This window comes from Vanacampus margaritifer, chromosome 18 (genome assembly GCF_051991255.1).
Source record: "Vanacampus margaritifer isolate UIUO_Vmar chromosome 18, RoL_Vmar_1.0, whole genome shotgun sequence".
In the NCBI taxonomy this organism is placed as follows: domain Eukaryota; kingdom Metazoa; phylum Chordata; class Actinopteri; order Syngnathiformes; family Syngnathidae; genus Vanacampus; species Vanacampus margaritifer.
Genome location: NC_135449.1, coordinates 3,927,322 through 3,944,956, shown reverse-complemented (window position 1 = coordinate 3,944,956; position 17,635 = coordinate 3,927,322). Strand labels below are relative to the sequence as shown.

The window sequence follows — 17,635 nt, the reverse complement described above, 5'->3', positions numbered from 1 at the left end:
TAATGGCATTATGTTATCTTTAAGTTATCTTTCTGCATTTTGTTATCTGAGAAAATATACTCACTACGTAACTTCCTTGTTTTAGTATTAAATCCGCAGAGAAAAGCTAAAATTTTACATCTTAAGGTTTCGAGATTATTATTTTTTACCTGATTTGCTACTTGTATATTGTTAGAGGTTTGAAATTGAAATATAGCATATCTGTATCAACATGTATATATATATTTTTTTTTTTACTTAACCAAAATGAGCTTCACAAGTAAAACCTGACAAAATGAATCAGTGTGGTGCGTCCACGCAATGTCAGAAGGAATTATACAAGCGTGTAAATATTTGACCAGTATGTTGATAACCGCAATCAAATCCTACTTTACGGCCCTCGTTATACCTTCCCTTTTTCTGTGGGCTTTATTTGTTTTCAAGCCCAAGTGAGCTTTCAAAGCATGTTTTGCAGTTTTCACAAGGTGTTAAGTGAATCCAGTCTCGATCATATACAATGCAGCTCATTGCTCGTGGTTTGAGGCTGATTAAATGTTCCTTTACTGAAGGCAAACTATGAATGAAAAGAATTCGGTATGTGGACAAGCCGTTTTGTTGGTTGTCATTACACTCCATGCCAACAGGGGGCAGCCAGTCAAAACAAAGGTCTCATAGAATGAGCTAAGGAAGGCGAAACGTTCATATTTGAATTTTGTTAATGACTCCTTATTTTAGCTCCGATGATACTTTTGAAGGCAAATGTTAACATATTCATTCAAACTAAATCTATTCAATACAAACTCTCAATTTTGCTGTTCCGTTGTTTGTTGCAGATACAGTTGAGCTAGTTGTGCCGGTCGATCCGACCAGCCCCCCAGAATCGACAACACCGGGATCGGTCGAACCGACCAGCCCGCCAGAATCGACAACACCGGGATCGGTCGAACCGACCAGCCCGCCAGAATCGACAACACCGGGATCGGTCGAACCGACCAGCCCGCCAGAATCGACAACACCGGGACAAACCGATTCTACCAACTCGGCTGATTCCGCCAGTCCAACAACAGATCCTGCTACCACAGCTTTACCAGGTATTTACGACCAGTTCTGTATTGGTGCTTTGACTTTGATTTTAACACTTGGAAAGGCTTATATGATTGTGTTTGGTTTTTTTTGTGGTTGAGATGTCTGCGAGCTGCAGCCGTGTCCTGACGGGAGCCAATGTGAAGCTCGTGCCAATGAAACCCGGGTATGCTTGTGTACGGCTGGTGAATCCTACAATGAGGACAGCCAACTTTGTGAGGCTGGTGAGTAGCGGCGATACTGAAAACAGATACCTGCACTTTACACTCTGTCAAAATAGCAGCTTTTTTTTTTTTTTTTTAACTGTATTTAATTGTAATATTTGTAACATTCCAGCCAAAGTCTTCCCCGGACAACTACAAGTGCCCGGATTAGCATTTGTTAAAGACATGGAAGTCAAAACATCAGTCGCATTTCAAAACGCCGCCCAACAAATTACTGATCAGGTAGAATTTCTCTTTCTTGTCCACATATAATTGATCACACTCTTTTTTTTTTTTTTTATTATTATTTTTTTTTAATATTCTCTCTGTGCCACACAGATTGCTTTACTCTTCACTGAGGGTTCTGGCTACTCTCGTTCGATTGTGCTTGAACTCAAGTAAGTCACCGAAGCAATCGCTCCTCTCTGGTTTTGCTTCTAATCATGACAACTTGGCCCTTTATAGACAAATTGCAAGTAAAAATGTCCGAGCCGAGCCTGGAGTCAGCGCTTCTGTGGAGATGATCTTCCGGACGTCGGCTCCAGTCAAAACGCAGGACATCCAGAAGGCCATATCTGACGCCTCAAAATGTGTCGATGCCTGTTTTCTCGCGGGTTCAAACTTCGCAGGTATGTTTCCTGCGATTCCTTATCAGGCTTGATACGGATATCGCATTTGCATATACGTACCGCAAAATATTATCTTCCCACAGAATATTGTCTCCTATTGCTGTAAAACATGGAATCTACCCAAAAAAAAGATTAGAGTCTCTTCTTTCACCAGGAAAAAGTCTATTTCAATATTCTAAGTTTCATCGTTATTCACAAATCTATTTAGAATTGTGAATAATTGAGTTTTGTTTTTTTTCAACATTGGCCCTGGTTGTGCTCTTTTGCTCTGCTGCCCCCTGCTGGCCGTTTATGTAATAACTATAATTTCTTCAACCGTTCTTTGCAGTTGAGAGGCTGCATCAAAGCCTTCCGTATGCTCTAGCATTAAAAAAAAACGTATAAATACGTCTTTGGGACACTTGAAGCATTTCGAATAGAACGTATTTATAGGTTTTTGGGAGCAAATGAGCTAGTTAGCTAGCCAGCAACATCGGAGCCAACTTGCCCTGATGCTGTTCTTCTTTTCCATTTTCTTCCAACTTCTATTAGAAACGAATCTGTGTGAGAAGAAACCCTGTGATGAGAAAACCACCACATGTACGGCGTCGGACGGAGAGTTCCTCTGCAAATGTTCAAAGGGTTACATTGAGACAGACTACAGTCAGCTGATGTGTGTTGGTAAGTGCGGCAAAAAATTTAAAATTTAAAGAAACGTAGCAACATGTCAGCTCTGATATTGATTTTGTGGCAAATAAATTCAATTCCTACTCTGCGTTGTTCACATCTAATTCCCGACTGTTTTTTTTCTCTGCAGCTTGTCCGAGTGGCCAGAAATCCCAAGGAACTCTGAAATGTGTGAAGTAGGTGCTTTCGTTGTCACGGGAAGCCCTGAAATGTCTTTTAATAAATTTAATTATTCCATATTAATGACCTTCTCTTCTTTTGTTTTCATTTCAGCTGTCCATTTGGTTACTCCGGTTTTGACTGCAGTGAATGTGAGTCAATGCCACGCAAATAACTTCCGATCCTTGTTGAAAACGACGACAAATTTCAAATACTTTTAGTTCTGTGTAAACGAGCATCAATTGCCATGATTCTGTTTTTTGTTTTTGATGTCATAACCCTTTTTTTTTCTTTCTTTTTTTATTAGCATGGAAGCTAGTCTTGGTTATCGTTGGCTCCGTGCTCGGGGGACTGCTGCTCATTACAGTCATCATTCTCATCGTCGTATCTACCAGGTGAGGTTTTTTTTTTCTTCTATTAACTCATTCACTCGCAGCCATTTTCACTGAAGCAACCCCCTTCGCTCCCTGGCTGTTTTACTGGATTTGGACTGATTTTGCAAGGCCCACAGAATATTGTGTGCTATTGCTACGAAAACATGGAACCTACCAAAAGAAAGATTAGAGTCTCTTCTTTCATCAGGAAAAAAAGTGCATTTGTATCTGTTTCTGTTTTGTAGCAATTAGCATTAGAATATAGCTAAGTTTCATCATTATTCACAAATCTGTTTAAAACAAGTGGGAAAATAACTTTTTTGCAACATGGCCCTGATTGATCTCTTATACACTGCTGCCACCTGCTGGCCGTTTTTTTGTAATAACTACCATTGCTTTAAGCCACCTCTTCGGGTCAGAAACTGCATTAAAGCCTTCTGTACTGTATGCTCCAGCATAATAAAAAAAACAAAATAAATTAATAAATTAAAAGTATAAATACATCTTTGGGAGCATGGTAATATTTCAAATAGAACGTATTTATACGTTTTTGGGAGCAAATGAATACTTCTTAGCATATCATTACCAAAAATTATAAACAAAACAGTTGGGTCAAAAATAATCCAACTATGAGTCAAAAATGGACAAATCCTCTACTTGGGTCTATTTGACAGATCCTTTACTTGGGGTAAAAAAAAAAAAGAAAGGTCAGTTTGTATAAAACAACCCATAAAGTGGATCGGTCCATTTTTGACACATTATTGGGTTACTTAATTTTGACCCAACTGTTTTTAGAGTGTAACATTCAAGACCTTCTTGTTGTGTAATTCTTCAAATGATCCTCTTAGATCCCCAAAGAAGACTTCCCCAAAAAAGAACAAAGACTCAGAAGACTCACGTCGGAAACCCGACGTGATCCATTTTTCCGACAAGGATCCCCTCGTCACGAACCTGCCGACCAATCAGCAGGAGTCTCTGGTTAATATCGAGCCGGCCATGGGCGTCAAACCCTTCCCCAGTGGAGGGATTCCCAGGATCCCGCGGGCCACGGCCGCCAGTGCCTGGGACAGCGGGACCAACATGGAGATGACATCGAGCAATAGCCGCCCTGGCTCGGAGGCTCAGGAGAGACGATCTGTAAGTATTAAAAATATTATTATTATTTTTTAAAACAATTAGCGTGCACTCAAACCATACAAATCACGTTTTATTTGCAAATAACGAAAAACATTCTTGAATTGCAGTGGCTCAATGACAACTCGGAATACACGAACGACAGTCCGTACTCGCGGCCTCGCAACCAGACCAACCCGTACGGCCAAACGCGGCCCCTGAGCAACCCCTACTCAGAATCCCGAACCCTGAACAACCAGCACGCCCAGGACCGGCCTCAGACCAACCCTTACGCTCGCAGCCAAGGCCAGAACAACCCGAGCTTCTCGCACGACAACGAAAGGCCGTTCAATTACTGAGGAGTCGTTTTCTCAACAGAAGCAACAAAAGCTGCTCAGGGATTTTGCAGTGACTGGAATATGTTAGGGGGCTGAACACGGCACCAGGGGGAACACCAGTCTGGCTTCTTATATGTGTTAGTTGAAATAGTTTATTTAGCCATTTAGTTGGCTTGGATTATTTTAATCGTCTTCCATGTTTTTTGTTTTGATTTTGTACATTTATAAATCTATTACTGTATTAACACACAAATGTATGAGTTATAATCCTTATGTACTTTATTTTCTTATTTTTTTTCTGTTTGTAATTTTTGGGGGGGAACGGAGGGATATTTAAATCTAACGCCATTCACAGTAAGCTGCCACACAATTTACGCAACATTATCTGTACTGTACCTATTTTGCTATTTAAATGCATGTTGTTTTTTATCTTTGTCATTCATTTATTTCATTTCAAGTTTTAGGTTTATTCGACCCACACGAGTAAGGAAATATTTAGTTCTTTCTTCCGACGCCACGGCTCAAGTCAGATGTGCTCCAATAGAGGGCCGTGCAACACAGTTTGATATTTATTTTACCTGATTAAAGTTTGACATACTTTGCTTCTGGTGAAAAGCAAATCGTTTACAGTCTTTAACTTTTGTCACATTCTTGTTTTTTTTAATCAAGGTAAAGTATTTATTTATTTTTAATTGAATCAGTTTGGCTTTTGAACGCAGTTCATTGTTTGGCCACTAAGGGACGCTAATGTTCCACTGAAGTATTGTGTTGAGGGTCGCTCATGATTTCTTTTTCTTCTTTGGTCTTTCAACAAAACACTTGAATGTAAATAATATAGAGCGAGGTTTTATTTCGGAAAAGTACATTTTATATTGTTAAGACAACAGCATTATGCATAGTTTCAACATTAAAAACACTTTTATAGTCGAGTCGGTAAATTTAATCAGTTCGGCTTTTGAACACATGTTATTGTTTGGCCGTTAAGGGGCGCTATTGTTCCACTGAAATACTGTTTTGTGTTAGATGGTCGCTCAAGATTATTTGGGGGGTCTTTCAACAAAATACTTTCATGCAAATAATAGTTTAGTTCCGGGAACGTACATTTTATATTGTTAAGACAACTGAATTATGCATAGTTTCAACATTAAAATGCACTAATATGGACAAGTCGAAGCTTACATCACAAGTCCAAATGGCGGTCTTCTTCGGTTCTTTCGATTTCAAAATGTGATTAAATGTCGTTTAACTACTATTAGAAAATAAAAAAACCTGCCTGGTTTGTATGCTAGTCACAGGCAAAAGCAGTACGCTGGTTGTTTTAACGACTTAATTTGTTTGAGTACCTGAATAAACATTTACATTAATACTAAAGCTAAATACAAAAGAATTGTATTTAAGGAAATGCACTGCACATGAAGCAAAAATATTTACTGTGTTTAACTTGTGTCTCACAGGACTGAACGTTTACGACACGTACCACTAGAGGGCGCCAAAATACGAGTTGCACAGAGGTTCAGGCTCGCCTGCCGTGACACAAATGCGGACTAGCAAGCAAAATTGGAAATGGATGGATGGATGAAAGAAGAAGAAAAGTAAGCAATATACCTTTGTGCTTTATTGCAGTTAAGGAGACTGACATGTAACAAGGTCACATGCTATAAAACACACAGAGAAGGTGTGATAACTCAATAATTTGTGATTTTTTTTTTTTTTTTTTTTTTTTTTTTACAGGGCCTAAATGATGTACTTTGAGAGAACTTTATTGTTTGGGGATTTTGAAACGTCATGACATATCAACCCACCTTCATAAAACGATCAAACAATAGAGAGAGGTTTCAAGATGCTAAATTGATGTTTACTCTCAAACTAAACATAAAACTAATTAAATTACACACCGTATTGAGGACAACATAACTTTACCTTAAAAAAAAAAACGCTAGCTTAATGTTAACACATAATGGAAAACAACATAGATGGGCTAATGAATAGCATCCATGTGATGATGTAACACTCAAAGGCATATATTATTTATCCTCTGCGAGGAACGACTAATACTGTATTACTGTTATTATGCTGTATGTCTGTATTATACTTCCCACAGGTGGCCAAAACCTGCTGTGTTTTGTACTTTTAGCTTAATTGCTCAAATACATCCCGTACTTGTTTACGTGTGTGACTCCTTTTTCTTGCTGATGTAGACAACATGCCAACAGGTAAAAGTTCATCTTCGATCAAGTTTATGTAAAAGGGCTAAGCCATAAAAAATGCTGTACTCCTCCGAAGACATCATTATTGGTTTGCTGCTCACTGCGCTTGACAGTACACCTCCATCCTCCGCCCTCTTCGCCGCCGCTTCGGGATAACCGCTTAGCATGATTTTGGTTTTTGAAGTGAAGCGATAAGTGAAACGAATCGAAAGGGAAGGCTGAGGATTCGTCAGTGATGGACCTTGCGGGTCTTCAGCTTCTGTGGCTTCTTTTGCTCGTTCAAGGAATTCGCACAGCTCAAGGTAATGTGAATTCTTCATTATGACTGGTGTGTTTTCAAATAATAACAGAAGGGCGTGAGGGAAGGATGCTAAATGTTAAAGGAAAATTGTAATATATATTAAAAAAAAAAAATGCTGTATTCCATAACCATTTAAATCCTTTTCAATGTGTTTTGTTATCATAGAGTGGCATCATACTGGCTAACTTAAATGATATTTTAATTCTCATGGTATTTCAGCGAAAAATTATTATAACTAAAATATATTTACGTTAGGTTTTGTCACATAAATCCTAAAACTATGTGTGTGTATATATGCATTGATCTCAACTTTACTTATAAAGGACATAAGCCCATCACTAAAATTAAAATTTAAACATATATGCCAAAGAATAATAACAGGTTAAAAAAAGAAGAAAATAATTTAAAGATTGACAAATGAATCAAAGTATCTTAAAATCAACTTTAATCAAATATACAGTTGATTGGGGTCAAAACTGGATTTTATTTTTTGCTCCCTCTTACGTGCTCCAGTTTTGAGCTGGCTGACTCCAAAATAGCATTTTCCTTTCCCCGAGTAATCCAGCCAAGATGTCATATTCACTTTGCTACAAATTCAGAATTTTTGTGCATATTTTGTCACCTGTCTGGCATGTCGTATAAAAAGACGACAGTTTGTGGTTACAAACTACAGATCCAAAGTACACATAATACATTTACGATTTGCTGATTCAGTTTGACTATTGACTATAAAGCGGACCCATCATTCACGGCAAACAATGAACTACCCAAATCACATGTTTTGAGTGAGAAACCGTCGTAAACCGCCCTTGTAAACGCGCCGCCATAAACAAAACTCAGCGGTCTGAAATTGGGAGAAAATCCAAAGAGAATCATCTACTTTTAACTAGCTGGGTTATTTTTGAGTGAATCTGTGGTTCTTAACTTTGTATATGAAGTACTACTTTGAAAAAAAGAAAAAGGAAAAAAAAAGCACAGACCTTAATGACCAACATTAAATTAAATGGGAAACATAATCTATAAAGAATATAAGGAAATTGTATATCTTTTTTTTCTTTTCTTTTTACTGCATTTTATTTTAAATCTATTTTATTTATTTATTTAATTTAGTATTTCTTCCTGCAGGGAGTTGTGAAAGTGGGGAGTTTCAGTGCACCAATGGACAGTGCATAGACATCGCCTGGAAGTGCGATGGAACCAAAGACTGCACGGACGATTCCGATGAGCTCAACTGCCGTGAGTAGCTATCAGGATCCGTCCTATTAGGAGTTGCATTTCATGTAACAACCTCATTGCGGTTTCTCTGCGTTGGCAGCTCATCCATCGTGCAGCTCACAGCAGTTTAAATGCGTGACCGGCGGCGAATGCATCGCACTAGAGTTCGTCTGTGATGGCGAAAAGGACTGCCAGGATGGTTCAGATGAAGAAAGATCATGTGGTATGGAGAGATACAGTAGGACCCCCCCCCTCCCCTTATAATTCCAATTGGATTACTCTTTGTTATTATTTTTTAATCAAACAGGCGGTCGAACCTGCAGCCCAGACCAGTTCACCTGCAAGGAGGGCCAGTGCATCCCCGGCAAATACAAATGTGACCGTGTGAAGGACTGCGTGGACAATTCTGATGAAAACAATTGCAGTAAGTGAAATGTAGTATAAATATATTTAGTACACGCATTTTTATGAGCTAACTTATTAAAATATTTATTTGTATTTTATTGTAATTAAATATTTATACATTTATAAATATAATATTCAGCAACCTTTATGGTATTAAAAAAAAATGCACATTTGCATTTTAATTTAATTTTTAATTTTTATTTTTAAGACTACCCACAGTGCACCGAGAAGACGTGTGCTAATGGGGCTTGTTACAACAACTCCCAGCGTTGCAACGGACTCCAAGATTGCAGAGATGGTTCGGACGAATATAACTGCAGTGAGTAAAGAACTTTATACTCATAACAACAAGACCACCTCGGAGGGAACATATCTCCTCCACGGTCAAATTAATCGATTTTGCTCCTTGCTAGCTTAGCGGCTAGTGCGCTATAAATAGTAACTGTCCTAAGGTGGCGGTAATGATCTTTCTAAAATGGTGGACAGCTTTCAAAATGCCGATGGCGAAGAAGACAGAGTGGCACTGACAGACACTTTTCCGAAGGTTTTGTGTTTTCATTTAATTAATTAAAACATGAAGCTATTGGGTAAACTAGTAATGTAATGATTTATGTCTTTATGCTAGTCCAAATTCAAAGTTTTGTGTAGGTTTTGTAGATAGTTGTTGACTGGGAAAATACAGGATGAAAACAAACCAAAACAAAAAAAATCTAACCACCATTTAACTCAGACAAAAATAATTAACAACCACAGAATGTGTGTGGACCTACAAGACACATTGAGGACATGATGTTGGAATACTGGTGTACAGGTACTAAGAAACCACTTGGACTTAATCTAATATTTTTGATACTTTACAGTGGAAAAGCTTTGGTAACAACTCTCAACATGATGCAGTGCTTTTCTCCATCATTGCAAACAACAACCAAATAATAAACAACAATTGCTCCATCTTCTTTGCAGCCATCAATCATTGCTCCATCCACCAATATCAATGCGCCAATGGCATCTGCATCCCAAATTTCTTCACGTGTGACCACTTTGATGACTGCGGGGACAACAGTGACGAGCAAGGCTGCGGTAAGGCCAAGCGGGAGCAACACTGAAGTCGACGGGCTTGAAATGCTCCAGTTGTTTTTAACACTGTGGACTTCAAACTGCGTTCATGTGACTCCTGCCTGTTTTCTTTTTGCAGTGTATCAGAGCTGTCGCGGCGACGAGTTCACGTGCACGAGCGGCCGTTGTATTCCTCAGTACTGGGTGTGTGACAAGTTCAATGACTGCGGGGACTACGTGGATGAAAAAGGATGTGGTAAGGACACTTTTGGCTGGAGTGTGGATGTTCAAATTTTTTTTTCTTTCAGTCTCAATGTGCTGACTTGTCGATATAATCTGTCTAGAGCCCTCAGAATTGCTCATGCTGGCTAATGTAATTTAAACTATATTAACAAAAGAACTGTTAAATTTTAAATTAATCGTCAAAGATGACATCAGCAACCTACATTATCAAGAGTAAAAATTAAAAAATAGGGATGTTCGAAACCACTTTTTTGAGACTGTTTCCAGCATGACGATGCCTCTAGCACTTTTGATACATAAAATAAAAAAAAAATAAAAAAGACAGATCATTTTAACGAAAAAACATCCTAATATAGCATTTTCCTTAAAATTGCATACATTTAATGGCAATCTTCTATTGTTCTAATTTCTACTTCCTGATTGTAAAATGGCCTGTCAGTCTCCATTGAGAGTACCGATGCCTTGAAATAAGTCCGGTTATCGGTACTCGCCCATCCCTAAAAAATAAAACGATGATTTAAAAAAACATTTTCGTTTTTGATATCCGACCTCTGCTTTACATTGATTTTCACAATCCATCGATAACTGTATTCACTGTAATTTTCAATTGCTAATATAGCAATTATAGAAATGACTGTCTGAGGCTGAAGGATTTCTCGGGGACTACCCCCCCCAAAAAAAAAGACCAATAAAGTTATCTTCAAAACTTGAAAAAATGGACAATGAATGATGTCGCCTGCAGACAGCAACTCCCGTGATTGTTACCCTGGCGAGTGGGGCTGCCCGGACTCGACAGCGTGCATCCCGGTGGGGAAGGTTTGTGACGAGAAAGCCGACTGTCCCGGCGGAACAGATGAGACCAACTCCACCACCGGGAAGACCTGCAGTAAGATTTGAAGTTTGATACACTGAGAGTCAACACTAGAATATCCCGAATTTTCATAGGGCTCAAAGTGAAGGTCCAAGGGTTATTGGCAGTGGACGATAGTGCCCCCATAAGCATTTCTTGGACGCGAGCTACTGAAGTTTTGATATGGTTTCAACCTTATCACTGCCCTTCCAAACGCTCGGTTTAACATTAACCTTTCTCTAGGACGGAACGTGATAATTGCCTCTAATTGCGGCGCATGATCGCCGTCATTTAGCGAGCAAAGAATTATAATGACACCTCTGCAGATGATTAGAGCCATTTAACGGGATGTGTCAGTAAACTGTATTTTTTATTTTTTTTAATGACATCCATCGCCCGCAGGCCTGGAGCGCTGCTCAACCTTGAGCTGCGAGTACCTATGCCACGTGTCGCCAGAAGGGGGCACTTGCTACTGCCCCGATGGTTTCGTTGTAGGCAATGACAGTCGCTCCTGCGTAGGTAAGATGGGACGATCTGGAAAATTGCGTTGCTATGGGAGGAAATGACATTTCCTGTTCCTGCAGACTACAATGACTGTCAAATCTGGGGGATATGTGACCAGCTGTGCGAAGACCGGCCTGGAACGCACCGTTGCAGCTGTGCCAGTGGATACATTCTGGAACAGGGTCACGTCTGCAAGGCCAATCTGTCAGGTGCTAACTGCTAACCGCGTGTGCTCAAATCGACATTAAAATCAACAAGCCTTGATTCGATTTTGTAAAATGTCCTCAAAACTCTCCTTGTAAAATGTACTTTGAATTTCGGAGTGAAAAAAAATAGATTTTTCAATTAAATTGTTATTATTTTTTTTTTACAGTGTTGCGCTGCTCCTCCTGTTGTGCCTGCCTTGGCCACCGGGGGCAGTATAGTATAGTACAGTACAGTCATATATACAGGGATGTGATTTTTCCGCTAATTCGCGGAATTCCGCTTTTTTTTTTATCTCCCCCCCCAAAAAAAAAAATCCGATTTATTTTTTTTTGATTTATTTATTTATTTATTTTTTAGTAGTTCATTGTGTATGCACATGACTCCGACAGATAACATCTTCTGCTATAACAAAGACATTTGTGGTATGCTCTAATATGAGTTACTTTTCATTTGGTCATGATACAATTATTTGTTCATGAAATTTGAACTCTTCAACATTATTTATGTGTTAACTTAGTAATCACATTAGTTAGATATGATGATATTCTCAGTGATAGTTTTTAAAAGCAAAGGCAGTCCAATGTTTTTGAATGTGACTGATTTTGAGTTGACTAAAACTGCCATTTTATATGGGATAGTTCAATATACATTGAAAATTTATGCTGTTGTTTTGTCTATTTCTTTGTCATGTGAGTGCATTGAAAGTACTTAAAAACACGGAAAACCCATGAGCTCCGGGGGGAGCTCCTGGACCTAGCTGGGTGTCAGACCCCCGGCTAAATTTTCAGATAATTTCACTTTGGTCAAATCACATCCCTGCAACAAGCCTTGATTTGATTTTGTAAAATGTCCTCAAAACTCTCCTTGTAAAATGTACTTAGAATTTCGGAGTGAAAAAAAATAGATTTTTCAATTCAATTATTCTTATTATTTTTTTACAGTGTTGCGCTGCTCCTCCTGTTGTGCCTGCCTTGGCCACCGGGGGCAGTATAGTACAGTGCAGTCATATATAAATGAAGAAGAACCAGCTTCATCCTCAATACCCTAACAATACAAACACATTTAAACACATATTCGGAGCAAGAGCAGTAGATAAGAAATAAAGTATTGTATACAACCAGTATAAAAAAAAAAGTTTAACTGTAATAATTGCAATAGACAGATGGCAAAAACGGAACTGTGATATGTCAAACGTTTATTTCCAGATGGAATGCCGCACCTCATTTTCCCAGACGGGGGCGACGTGATGATGGCCGACATACACGGCCGCAACGTTCGAACTTTGGTGCCCGCTCAGGGCAAAGGTACGGTTGTGGGCGTGGCCTACCATCGACACAGTGAGACCATCTTCTGGAGTGACACGCACAACAAGAAGGTGAAGCCCGCTCGCTGATTTTTAAATGAACCTTTCCGCACAGCAGCATCATTTCCCCCGTCTTTTTCTCACCAGGTGTACTCTGCCAACTATAACGGCGGAAACATTAAGGAGGTTCTGACTGCGGCAGTTCATAACGTGCAGAACCTGGCGGTGGACTGGATCAACTTCAAGCTGTACGTGTTAGAGGCCGCAGTGGAGCGCATCGACATGTGCGAGTTTGACGGAGGGAATCGGGTCACGCTGGTTGCTGAGAACCTGCAGAGTCCTCACGGCCTCGTCTTGGACCCCACAGTGGGGTGGGTTGATGACACGTTTTGAAATCAATTGAAACTGGACTAATTTATTACTAATCCAATTGTAATGTTATTTATTTTAATGTTAAACACCTTTTCATTTTGTGTTCTTATGGAATAAAAATTTGGGAGCTATTTTCAAATGTACAGTGGATTAAAAAAAAAAAAAAGTCTACACACCCCTGTTCGAATGTCAGGTTTTTGTAATATGAAAAAAATTAGACCAATATAAATCATTTCAAAATATTCTTAGTCAAATTTTTTTCACATCCCAAGCACATGATTAGTACTGCACATTTGAACAGGGGTGTGTAGACTTTTTATAGTCATTGTTCTTATGCAAAGGGCATTTTTAAATATAATCTAATTAATATTCCCACCATATTTATTTTTTATAAAGAACATGTAATTTAAGTGTAATTTTCAAATTTTAATTACTCTGATTTAGTTTTAAATCTGAATCTGTTAATGATGTATTAATTTCAGTAACATTTCTGATTTAATAAAAAAAACAACTATGGAATTATAATATGGTTTTAATTTTCCAATGTTTTCCAATTTTCATCGGAAATAACCATTTTTAATATCATTGTAGCATAATTACATTAGTTCTGTAAATATCATTAGGTCGATGTGCGGTAATTTTCTTTCTAGTTTCATACATTTTCCTCATGTAATTTTAATGCATTAAATTAAATTCAAATGTCATAGAGAAAATATGAATGGATGGATAATATATCCAATATATAAATGTACTTGTGTGTATTTTTTTATGTAACGTAACATAATTGAAATTGCATTAAATTAAAAACAATGACATCTTTTTTTGCTTACTTTTTGCTTCTATGATTGTCATAAATTTAATTATAATTTTCCTTTTTAGTTCTCATGTAATTATAATGTGTTAAGTAACATTTCCAATGTACAGCTACATTTTCTGCAATTATTATTATTTTTTAATATATTATTTGGAAATGAAAAACAAAGAAGAACAAAAAAAATTGAAAAACACCTTAATGTGTGATTTATTCGTATTTATTTGACATGCGTGTTTGCAGTTACATGTTCTTCACCGACATGGGCGTCAGTAAGGAGCAGATGAAGCTGGAACGGGCCTTCATGGACGGCAGCAACCGCGTGGAGCTGGTGAAGACCAGGCTGGGCACGCCAACCGCAATTAGCATTGACATCGTCACAAAGAGGGTCTACTGGGCCGACAGCCATTTTGACACGGTGGAAACCGTCACCTATCACGGGTTGGACAGGTAAATAAACATCAACGCCGGATTGTCCTCGACTGTGCCCGATGGCCGTTCTGTGGCGTTCTCTGCAGGAAAATAGTGCTCAATGGCGGAACCCAGGCTCCGCATCCTTTCGGGATGGCTGTCTTCGAGAACCACGTCTTCTTCACGGATTGGACCAAGATGGCGGTGGTGAGAGCCAACCGCTTCAACGGCAGCAGCCCGACGTTCCTCTATCGTACCGCCATGCGACCCGGCCACGTTGTCGTCTCACACTCAGCGCTGCAGCCCGCTGGTAAGCGCCGGCTCGCACCCCCGCTCCCAGCTCATCAAACACACTCGACTAACATCTCCTCCCACAGTGATGAACCCCTGTGGCCGTCACAATGGCGGCTGTCAGCACATTTGCGTTCTGAGCCACCGCACCGACAACGGCGGTCTGGGATACCGCTGCAAGTGTCGCCATGGTTACGACCTGCAGGCGGACCTTCGTTCCTGCTACAGTGAGTTTATGATAGGGCAAAATCCATGGGTAGTTTTCAAAATGATTTATTTTAAACAGGGGTGTAAGGCGATTAAAATGTTAAATCGTAATTAATCACATGACTTCAATAGTTAACTCACGTTTTTATACTCTTGGGGGGAAAAAGTGTTAAACTAATAGAAATATGGCTGCATATTTTAGTCATTGATACAGTAATTTCATCATAATTCATAAAATTGAGTTAAAATTAAAAAGATGTTCTGTACTGTAAAAAATGAGATTTTGATTTGTGTTGGTCATATTTCGGCCACTAGATGGCATCATTGCATTTGTAAGACATTGGTGACAGCTCAGTGCATTTTCCTTTTCATATTAAGAGCTATCGAATCTGCAAATTCTGCACATTTTTAAAATTGTAAAGCACAACTTGACCCCAGTCTCCACAAATATATGCGTTATTACATTTATTACTGCTAAATTTTGATGTGGACGTGTCACTCGAGACAAATACGCTTTTGCTTGTCGAACAGAGATAAAGAATTTCTTGCTGCTGGCCACCTCCATGGCGGTGCGAGGGATCCCGTTCTCCATTTCCCTGCAGGAGGACGTCACCCTTCCCCTCACTGGACTTGCCTCCTCTTTTTCCGGCTCTGCTGTGGAGTTCGATGGCAACGAGGAGGCTATTTTCTACAACGACAGGTCCCGGGGCATTATTTATAAGTCCAACCTCAACGGGACCGGTGAGTAAGCAGTATAGAAAATGGATTTATTTTCCGATTTCCAATTTCTAAATTCTCTGAATATTTTTTCCCCCGTTTCAGTTCAACAGATTTTGACAGGCTACAGGGCTTCATCCGTCGAAGCCATGGCCTATGATTGGACCGCCAAAGTTTTGTTCTGGACCTCAAGCTCCTACAAGGCCGTGACGGCCTTCAGAATCACTGACAAGTCCCGACGAGACGTCGTCACCGGATTGAAGTACCCAAAAGGAATTGCGGTGCATCCCGGTGCTGGGTGAGTCCTCATTTGGATCCATCATGGAAATTAATTTGTGTCATGTGGGGTGTGTAGACCTTTTATATGTACTTCCTGAACACACATTAACCATTTGTGTCTGTCTGCAGATACTTGTTTTGGTCTGATTGGTTTCGTCCGGCAGTCATCATGAGGGGCTTCCCGGACGGCAGCAATGCCATACAGCTGGTCAACACAACACTTGGCTGGCCGTATGGACTTGCCCTTGACTATGTGTAAGCATACAACACCTATCTATTGTTTAACTCATTCACCCGCAGCCATTTTCACTGAAGCAACCCCCTTCACTCCCGGCTGTTTGACTGATTTTGCAAGGTCCATAGAATATTCTGTTCAATTGCTATAAAAACATGGGCTTACATAATTGTATCTGTTTCCATTTTGCAGCAATTACAATTAGAATATAGCTAAGTGTCATCATTATTTACAAATCTGTTTTGAACTGTGGGGAAATCAGCTTGTTTGCAACGTGGATCTGGCTGGTCTCTTATACTCTGCTGCCACCCGCTGGACGTTTTTTTGTAATAGCTAACATTGCTTTGAGCGACCTCTTCAGGTCAGAAGCTGTATCAAAGCCTTCTGTATGCTCTAGCATAAATGTAAAAACAACAACAACAACAACAACATAAAAACGTATAAATACGTTTTTGGGAGTGAAGGACAAAGTATTATAATATGTATTTATACGTTTTTTGTGTTTGAATGAGTTAAGAAGCATAGCTTTATAGTTTATATATACAGTTTTTTTGTGCGTCCTCAACAGACAAAAAAACAAACATAAAAACGTATAAATACGTTTTTGGGAGTGAAGGACAAAGTATTATAATATGTATTTATACGTTTTTTGTGTTTGAATGAGTTAAGAAGCATAGCTTTATAGTTTATATATACAGTTTTTTTGTGCGTCCTCAACAGACAAAACCGCTTGTACTGGGTCGACGCCCTCTTGAACCAGATTGGTCACGTTGACATTCAAGGAAACAACAGACAGACCTTCACCAATATTGGACAAATCACAAACCCTTACTCTTTGACTGTTTATTCCGGTGTGTACAAAATATTTCCATTTAGTTCTCCAGAAAGTTACTGTACATAATACACAGTAAAGCATTTATTTGTGCGGTGCAGACTACTTGTATGTGGCCGATACCCGGACCAGGGCGATATTTGAGATGAGGAAAAGGGACGGAGGAGGAAACTTTATGATCAGACAAGGAATCAACGACATTATGAACATCAAGGCCTACACTGCCGACCTCCATAGTAGTAAGTTCCGCAGTAAGACGATGAGGGCAACGCATGAGCTGACTTGCGTTTCTCCGTCTAGGCATCAACAGCCGTTGCAATTCGGTGCCAAACGGCCGCTGCAGCCACTTCTGCTTCCCGACGCCGTCCTCCAGCCGCGCGTGTGGATGCCCGTACGGCATGAAGCTGCAGGTCAACCAGCAGGACTGCGTCAAGGACGACAGCGTCCCCCCGCCGGACAACAACTGCGGGGACTACTCGTTTGAGTGCGACGAGGGGCGATGTCGGCCCAACTCCTACCGCTGTGACGGCTATTTGGACTGCGTGGATAAGTCGGATGAGGCCAACTGCACCAGTACAGGTGAACTAACATGAGACGTGAAACACTTGATGTTTTTTTGTGGTTTGCCAAAAAAAAAAACAGACA

At 39.6% G+C, this 17,635-nt stretch overlaps 2 protein-coding genes across 4 annotated transcripts in view; both read left to right on the top strand.

The window, feature by feature from the left end:
- The first annotated feature begins 274 nt into the window (after positions 1-274).
- Positions 275-5,164, top strand: muc13b (mucin 13b, cell surface associated). The gene is made up of 12 exons (XM_077551520.1): positions 275-287; positions 813-1,070; positions 1,164-1,286; positions 1,399-1,508; positions 1,605-1,663; positions 1,731-1,894; positions 2,426-2,554; positions 2,691-2,736; positions 2,834-2,871; positions 3,027-3,114; positions 3,942-4,230; positions 4,338-5,164. The coding sequence occupies exons 1-12, from the start codon at positions 275-277 to the stop codon at positions 4,563-4,565; spliced, it is 1,545 nt and encodes a 514-aa protein (XP_077407646.1). The 3' UTR covers positions 4,566-5,164.
- Positions 5,165-9,197: 4,033 nt separating this feature from the next.
- The window catches only part of lrp2b (low density lipoprotein receptor-related protein 2b), a 40,640-nt gene continuing 32,202 nt past the window's right edge, over positions 9,198-17,635 (top strand). For all 3 annotated transcript variants that reach the window (XM_077551003.1, XM_077551004.1, XM_077551002.1), the window contains exons 1-17: positions 9,198-9,483; positions 9,636-9,752; positions 9,868-9,984; positions 10,714-10,857; positions 11,224-11,340; positions 11,406-11,534; positions 12,738-12,907; positions 12,983-13,206; positions 14,262-14,468; positions 14,537-14,739; positions 14,807-14,947; positions 15,459-15,668; positions 15,750-15,942; positions 16,053-16,178; positions 16,879-17,009; positions 17,092-17,229; positions 17,291-17,569. In XM_077551003.1, the coding sequence (XP_077407129.1) occupies positions 9,459-9,483; positions 9,636-9,752; positions 9,868-9,984; positions 10,714-10,857; positions 11,224-11,340; positions 11,406-11,534; positions 12,738-12,907; positions 12,983-13,206; positions 14,262-14,468; positions 14,537-14,739; positions 14,807-14,947; positions 15,459-15,668; positions 15,750-15,942; positions 16,053-16,178; positions 16,879-17,009; positions 17,092-17,229; positions 17,291-17,569 (2,671 nt within the window). In that variant the 5' untranslated portion in view covers positions 9,198-9,458. The remainder of the gene's footprint in view (positions 9,484-9,635; positions 9,753-9,867; positions 9,985-10,713; positions 10,858-11,223; positions 11,341-11,405; positions 11,535-12,737; positions 12,908-12,982; positions 13,207-14,261; positions 14,469-14,536; positions 14,740-14,806; positions 14,948-15,458; positions 15,669-15,749; positions 15,943-16,052; positions 16,179-16,878; positions 17,010-17,091; positions 17,230-17,290; positions 17,570-17,635) is intronic.